This window comes from Rhipicephalus sanguineus, chromosome 10 (genome assembly GCF_013339695.2).
Source record: "Rhipicephalus sanguineus isolate Rsan-2018 chromosome 10, BIME_Rsan_1.4, whole genome shotgun sequence".
Taxonomy (NCBI): Eukaryota; Metazoa; Arthropoda; class Arachnida; order Ixodida; family Ixodidae; genus Rhipicephalus; species Rhipicephalus sanguineus.
The window spans coordinates 12,126,898-12,135,279 of NC_051185.1; the positions used below are offsets into that span (position 1 = coordinate 12,126,898).

The window sequence follows — 8,382 nt, forward strand, 5'->3', positions numbered from 1 at the left end:
TTGCCTGCTGGTTTAAATTAAGGTTGTGTCTAACGAAGAAAACACGAGCCCTTAATTTCCCCTTCTTTCGTTCAGAAGCTGCTATGCAAGTAGAAAAAAAGACACGCATAGGGTGTGCGCATCGTGTCTTATTTTACTTGTCCTTATGTCACTTCACGTCAATGTACGCGAGAATGTTGCTGCGCATGGGCGAGGAAGGTTTTCAAACCGACTAATCTTTGAGTTTCCATGTTTGGTGGATTGAGGTTAGTAAGGACGAGGTGTGAAAGGGGTTACTGAAAATTAGAAGAAAGCTAAGAGATGCCGCCTTCTCGGAATGCATGGGCGCTAGGCGAAGCTGGTTATCAAACCCGGTACTTTCTGCATTCGACGATTGTTGGATACTTTTCCTTCTCCCTGGCAGTACTTCTTCGAAAGCATCTGTGTTGCTCGTGAAACGACACTGGAATGTGGAGGGGTGAACGCAGCTGCAGTGAGATAAGCGGCCTGTTGACTAAAAAGCCGGACTACTCTACCTAAAGAGAGAGAGAGAGAGAAACACTCAGAAAATTTTTTGCAAAGTGCAGAATGGCTGATTGGGCGAACTGGTGATTCATGATGCTTGAAATACGTGCTCGTATTCCAAGTAACTGCTTACAGGTGTGTTTTTTTTTTTTTTTTCGCGAATCCTGAATGGACGGTCTCCAAAAAGCTGCAAGACAGCTTTCCCGCAAGCCTTCTTTTTTTTTTTTCAGCCAAACATTCGTTCACAGACTGCTTTTCTGCCGTTACTAATTGCAGCGAAGGTCCGCGAAACCGGCAACTCCCTTCTTCAAAAATTACTGTGGAATTGTCACGCCTCATTCTTGTCTCTCAGCCGACGCATGGTCAACGAGGAACCTGTCCTCCGGGGACCGCATGTGTGCCTCGTTGAAGAAAAAAAAAAAGACACTCGCGGGAAAATCGTGCTGCAGATTTTTGCAAACCGCCTATTATTCGCTTGATAAGGCTGAAATTAACTGGTCAAGAAATACTAGTGGGTCCAATGATTTTTTCTAATAGACCAGCCCAAAGAATTACGCCCGCCCTGATAAATATGTCGAGCACTATCGAGCAAGCGTCGCGTAGGGCACAAAATTTTAGTCACAACCCTGCTACGTGGTCCTCGACGGCAATCGAGACCGATCGTTTCTCTCCATCACGATTGCCTCTTCTCTGGAGCTTCAAGTGCGATCGAGAAATCAGATTCCCCGATTGAAGGTATCCCACGTGACACCGGTACGAGGAGGCATGGCATGTTCTCGAAGCTATCAGTCAGCGGACAGGAAGGCGCGAAACAAGACACGTCAGTTGTCCGCCTCGGTGGTACAGTGGTTGCGGTCGATGGCGTGGGTTCGATCTCGGTCGCATTTAGATGAAGGTGAAATGCTTGCGGCTCGTGCACTGTGGAATCTCAGCGCACGTTAAAAACAATACCAGCCGGTCGAAATTTCCGGAGCCCTCCACTAAGTCGTGCCTCATAACCGTATCGTGGTTTTGGCACGTTAAACCCCAGATATTACTAAGAGGCGACAGTTTTGATCATTGCTAGGCGGCATGGGGATCAGAAATCACGCGTTTTGCAGCACTGAAATGCACATCATGCTTTCGGGACTATGCAAATGCCTTCACGTGTTATGATGCAGTAATCGCCATAAGTTTTGAAAAACGTTGCCTCTCGTTTTATGTGACGACCCGGCGCGAGGTGTTCGAATTTCGTGGTTGTACGCTGTCATAATAAACATTGCGTGTCAACATTGCGCCATGCGTTGCAAGCAATATCGAAAATATCGAATACGTTTGAGACGTAAAGTATCATGAAATAGCGTGCTCATTGCGTCATTGGTCATTCTTCCGGGACGTCTGTGTAAGCTACTCGATTGTGTAACTCGAAAGACGTTCAAAGCTCGGAAATATACCGTATCTTCACGTGTAAGGCCTTCTCCTATCTTCTCGAGTCATGCGATTAATTAGTTTTCTAAAAGAAACGAAGAAAACAAGGTTGACTCAACATGCTGTGTGAATGAGTGCGCGAGGAACCGTACTACGCGCATTTACTCGTTGCTGGCGCAGTGTAACGTAAGCAATCTGAAGTTTGAAACGGTAATCAGTGTAATAATCAGTAGAAAATGTAAACATGGCGCTTAGATTTGAAACTGATGTGTCACTGCGCTGCAGCGGCCACAAGTACGCGCGATCGCGAACAGGCAACCGTCCTTCGCCGCTTCTCTTGCCTTCTGCGCCGTTTGCAGCCGCCACGCGCGTTAGTTCCCGTGGCTGCCCCGCGGTGGCGCACCCTGACAGGCAACGCTCGACGCGGGAGTGTTCAACCTTGGCGGGGGGCGATCACCCCGCTCCGCGATTGGTTGGCGTCTCTGCGACGTCACATCCGGAGCGCGGCTCAATAAAAGCCTGGGTAGTTGCCCGCTCGCACGTTCATTTGCTCTCTGGCTTGCGCGCGCGAAGTTGTTTGACACATTTGCACGTGGCTCGCGGTCGGAAGCGATTTTGACCGTTGAAGCGGCGGGAACCTCGTGGATTACACCAAAAGCTGCGGCTCTCGCTGGCCCCTACTGCTTCACTGGACCAGTTCTTGGCGCTGGCATCGCGAACGGATACCCTCGGATTATCATCGGCGTGGTTCTGTTCTCGTCGCACGTGGTGGTTTGTGTTATTTTCGCGCCTCTTCTTCACCTCCGTTGATGTGTGACGTGTGAGCGCGGCGGCTCTCCTGAGGATGGTGCCCCACAGCTCGGGTAGCGTGGACGCGGATAACACGATGGAGCAGCAGCAGCAGAAGAGACGCAGTGCGCAGCCTTTCGGCTCGCTCAAGGTGGACGTCAATTCACCGACGCCGTATACGGATGCGACCCAGTGCAAGAAGGTGACGAATCACATCAAGAGGCCCATGAACGCGTTCATGGTGTGGAGCCAAATCGAGCGGCGCAAGATATGCGAGCAGCAACCCGACATGCATAACGCCGAGATCAGTAAGCGGCTCGGAATGCGCTGGAAGATGCTGACCGATCAGGAACGCAAGCCGTACATCGAGGAGGCCGATCGGCTGCGGCTGCTGCACATGCAGGAGTACCCGGACTACAAGTATCGGCCGCGCAAGAAGGTCAAGGCTGGCGGCGCCACGACGACGGCCCCCGTCAAGCCGGCAACGGAACGCCAGGCCGCGTCCGCTCCCGCCAAGCATTCTCACCACGCCGTGGCTAAAGTGAGCACGATCGCGGCTGCCCAGGCCTCGGCCAAGTCTCACCACCACCACCACAAGAGCTCATCGTCGCACCATCACCACAGCCATCATCACAAGTCTTCCAGTCACCGCGAGCACCACCACCACCATCACAAGTCCAAAAAGTCGTGCGTCCAGATCGCGTCCGTGGCGCCCGTGAACGGCAACGGTCACCCTCGGCTGAAGCTGAAGCTCACAATCGATGACAAGTTTAAGAAGAGCATCAGCCGCAGCAAACACGTCCCCATCGCTACCGGTCAGCTGACGCCTCCGGCAAAGGTACCGTGTTCCCCATCGGCCGAGGAACCCGCCTCACCCGAGAGCACGAACGTCTCGCTGTACGAAGACATGGTGGTCGACGTGAAACCCTCGATCGCCGAGCTCATGGCTGCCACCTCGGCCGTCTCGCCCTCAAGCACTTGCTCGTCTTCGACTATTTCGTCTTCGTCCTCATCCTCTTCATCGTCCTCTGCGTCGTCCGTCCAGTCCAGCCAGCTGAATCAGCGATTCACGGACACCTCGACGCAGCTCGCCGATCTTGACCACATCACGGAAGTGTTCGATCTCGCCTCCAACTGGGGAGCTAACGAACTGAACGCGTTCGTGATGAACACCTCACTGAGCGACATGGACGCTATGGATAGTGCCAGCTCGAGTTCGGCCACGCACTTCCAGTTCCCCGACCTGACGCCCGAAGTGTCAGACATACTCGGCGTTGGATGGCTCGAGAACAGTCTGTCCTGCTGAAAGCGACAAGAGACAGCGACGACCCTCGTCATCTCGAGATAATCCCGTATGTGTGTCAACTCCTCACAAACTCATCATCCTGTAGCCTCTTATTTTTTTTTTATTCGCAAATTGTGTTGCTGCCCGCCAGTTTCCGAGGTTTTTTTTTTTATTTCCCGCGTCGTAATCTACCATTTCGTTCTTTCCATCGCAATGTATGAATTAGTGTCGCCCTGAAGTCCCGTCTGTGAGAAAAAAAAATCCATCTGATTTTCTTCCGGGATCTCTGCTACAGTCACTTACCAAAAAGTTGTCTCTAAAACGTCCGATACTTTTTCAGACTTCACTGTCGCATACTGAAACTGCTTGCACGTGGGGGGGTTCGTCCTGCTAGCTCGCACACTTATCTACGCTCGCTGTGTGGAAAAAAAAAAAAAGCTGCTGTCGAAACACGCTTGCAGAGCACGTGTTTTCTCCCCCCTCTTTTTTTTTCTTCTCTTTTCCGCTCTTCTGTGTCTCGCTTTAATTCCGCGTTGCCGGTATGTCGTCATTCGCTTTTTCCTTTCTGTTTGTATATTTTTGCTCGCTCCCTTTTCTTTCCTAGCGGCCGCTATTTCCTCTACGCACTCATACGTTTCCGGCAACCCTTCTCTCTTTTTTTATTTCTTTCTACGTCTTTCCCTTGGCCTCAGTCCCATTCCGTCGTTGGCGACCTCGGAAGGAGTTTTAAAACAATAAAAAGGAAAAAAAAATCTCAAGACTTCTCCCGTCGTATCACCCCTTTTACCTCGAAGCGTGTTAGTTGGGCTAGAAAAGAAAAACAAAATGATCTCACTTCCACCACCCTACCAAACAACCAGCCTGTCCCATTTTTTTTTCTTTCATCTTTCTCGCGCTTCCACATTTTTTGTGAGGTGTACGCAGCTGACTTGTAAAAGCTAGTACGCAGCAGGCGTTTGGGTTCGGCTCGTTGGGAAAAGATCCGCAGCTGTGGTGCTTGGCTTGGGATCGTGACGGATTTGCCACCTGCGAAAGTGTGCATGCCTCACTGCTACGTCACTCTTTCAAACAAACCGAAAAAGCTAACGCGTAGACTGTAACCGCCTTGCCTTTCGTTCGGAAACGCTTCGGTTCAATTTCTGTTTCAAGAAACTCCCGCTTCCACTACGCCGCATTTTCTGTAACAACCTTGAACATTTGCGGCCTTTTAATGAACAGAGCTAAGGCGCGTTTCAGGCGAGAGTTAATAAATACGGCGTTGTATTTTTTGTAAGTCGTTTGTTCAACGATGGATGTCCACTCGAGGTGCACAAGACTATCTTCTACACGAAGTGCTGGTCATTTGCCAAGTTCCTTTTGGAGTTTTCAAGTTGCAGCGTACATTTCCGGCTGTATCTGACGCTGTTTTATGAGTTGAAATGTCTCGAAAGTTCTTTATAGAGTAAGTGGTTACAGCTTTAGGGGTTAACCTGTTGTGTGTAGATAGATCTAAGTTTCCTCGGAGAAAGTTTGCTGGCGCTGGGAGAAAAATACGGAGTTCGTTGATTCCGTAGCACGTTTTGCTGAGTCAGTTGTGTATATCGAAGACGAATACGCAGCGGAGAACGTGTTTCGAAATATAGCTTTCTTTTTTGAATGTCTTTGACTCGCTTGAGTTTCTCCCGTACTCCATCGACGCGACCACGTGGCTGGACCAAAAGAAAATCTCGCTGCGTCATTTCTGACGTTGAAAGCTATAACAAATGTCCGTCGGTACGTAAAATGCGTAGACGTGTGCTGCTTCCGACAGGTAGTTTAAAAAGTGTCCTTGGCTATATTAAAAAAAAAAAAACTTAAGCATTCCGAAAGCAATTACGATCTATTTCCTTAACAGCTTTTGTTTGTTCTACTGCCAGAGTTTTCGTTCGACATTTGGTTCTTTTCGAGTGACCTTTTTTTTTTCATCGCGTGTACGTGTTTGATCAAGTGATAGTCCCGTCCTCATACACCAATTGCACCCATTAGTCGTCGCGGTGCTTGTTGGGATATCTCATTGGAGCGTGGACGCACGGTTCTTTTTTTTTTTTTTTTTTTTGCTGGCTGGGCGAGTGTACTTTGCGTTATTTAGTTTTGTACCAGGCTAGATTTTTTTTTTTTCGCGTATCGCACGTGTGAATACCGTTGGGTGTGCGAGTACTTATTGATGGGCATTAGTATTTTCCCAACTTAATCAGCGATCATTTTTGTTTTTCGTAATTGATAGCTGGAGCGATGTTTCTTTTTTTAGTTTTATTTCGCTGTGTTACATGATTCCTATGACGTGAGTGGTTTAGAGCAACTATTTCGAGCAAGCTGATGTTTGTCTAGATGGAACGTTTTTGTAATCGTTGTATCGAGTGTAAACGTTTTGTTTAACTCATGACTTGTTTAAGCATTTACGAAGGAATCTTACATTGTTTACTCCAAGAAAAAAAAAAACATTTGTATTAACTAAAAAAACAAAAAAGTGTTTCGCATTGATACGTCGGGAGAACTCCTGTAAACACTACCGACGTTTCTTTGCAGTTTCTTCTTAAAAATATGAATTTAAAAGTTTATTGTAATTTGTGACCGTGTCCTTGCAACGATGCTGTCAACGTGTCGTTTAAATGGTGTCCGCGTCTATGCTGAAGTCACGTTCGTTTAAAAATTTTTCTCTAAACTATCAGTAGTTAAAAGAACAAGTTGTGTATCTCCTTAAACGTTCTTCATTTAGTTATGTTAACGAGTCTACTCCGTCGTTTTGTTGTTTCTGATATGTTTCAGTCGTTATATTTAAACTTCGTTTCTTTTGACGTCGATTTGTTCTTTCTAGATATGGCAGAGTACTTGTCAGTCTCTTGTCGAACAATGATAAATGATATAAAAAAATGATAAAAGAGAAAACGGTCTCTCTTGTTCTGTTCCTGAACTTTTCTTTTTCTGTTGCAGTTGTGATTTTTGTTTCTCTGTGTACGAGTCAGTGTTGGTTCCCATGCGCTCCGCGTATGTGTTGTTGGATTTTTTTCTTTTTTGCCTTCCATTTTGTGCAAAGTAGCTCATGGAAGTGTTTGTTCGGGCAAACCAAGCTTCACTTTTTTTTTTCGTGTTTTGTCGTCTGAAGTTGCACAGTGTGTTGCTTTTTTTTATTGCCCTTGTTCTTCAAGAAGCTGTTGTGAACGTCTGTGCGCGTATGTTCGTTCATTCAACGTCTTTGTGCAAGTCCACAGAACATTTTTTTCTTCTTCTAGAAGTCGGTCTCTAGGGCAAAAGTGTTGACCCTACGTTTCCCGACCTTCCACGCGTGTGTAAATAGTATACATAATAATTATAAATATATATTATAAATATATCTTCGCAGCGCATAGATGATATATGAAAGTATATTTGTACATTTTAATAAGAGAGAAGAAAAAAAAGTAAAAAAAAAAAACATGCAAGGGCATCACGATGCAAGTTTGTACGATAGTGAAAGATCTTTTTCTTTCTTTTTTTTTTACGAAAGCGTCGAATAAATGCATTGTGCCATCAAGAAGTCTTCCAGTGTTGTCTTGTTCCTTTAGGTGACGTCAGCAGACTGTTTCTGCAGACTCGTGCTACTGGTGTGGTGTTTTGTGAGTGGGCGGTCCATTTCAGCGCGTTGTGATTGGCTAAACCTTGAGAGCGAGCTGGCCGGCACCAGTAGCGTACCCCACTTCGATCCCCACCCTATCAGAGCACGCTGAAATGAACAGTTCACTTAGTGCAAATCAGTTCTACGGAATTTCGCAAGCTGGCGGAAGGGTTTAGTAAGGGAAATTTGTAGGACGAAGTCACAAGGAAATCTAACTGATTTTTCAGTACGAGAGCTTTTAGTTGCCAAAAAATTCGTCCAGATGCGGGGATCGAACCCGGGACTCCCTGTGGCTTCGTGCTACAAATAGGTGGTTGTCAATATCCCTTTCTTAGTTCATTTAGTGGACTGTTACGGAATACAACGCCTGGAATTTCTCTACAGCGTTTTTTTAAAGCGACAGTGAAGTGAAGCGTCGAATCAGGTCAGACTGATGAAGTATTGGGAATCACATTTTCACTAACCTCAATTTCATAGGTGTATTGGAAGATTACGTGAACGTCAAAAGTTGCGTTTTTCAATTTGGCATTCGAACTTCGGAGATTTGATGCGACATCACGGATTTCAATGTACACTTTTTTTGTGCATCTTGGCCACATTAGGGGATTAAAATAAACTAGAACTTGGCATGTTAAATCCTTGGCTTTTTCAGAGTGCAAGTCGTTTTTATCACTGAAGTCGCTTAAAACAAATCCTGGCAGTACGCGACGGTTTCTCGTTGAAATAGTGCAATTTTTGACGCAGCGTACAGTGCGCCGTTGGTTTAGCGATCGTAGCTAGTTGAATA

At 46.7% G+C, this 8,382-nt stretch overlaps 1 protein-coding gene across 1 annotated transcript; it reads left to right on the forward strand.

Moving 5' to 3' along the window:
- Positions 1–2,449: 2,449 nt before the first annotated feature.
- LOC119407053 (transcription factor SOX-4) lies at positions 2,450–7,456 on the forward strand. The gene has a single exon (XM_037673890.2). The coding sequence runs from the start codon at positions 2,756–2,758 to the stop codon at positions 4,004–4,006; it is 1,251 nt and encodes a 416-aa protein (XP_037529818.1). The 5' UTR covers positions 2,450–2,755; the 3' UTR covers positions 4,007–7,456.
- Positions 7,457–8,382: the final 926 nt, after the last annotated feature.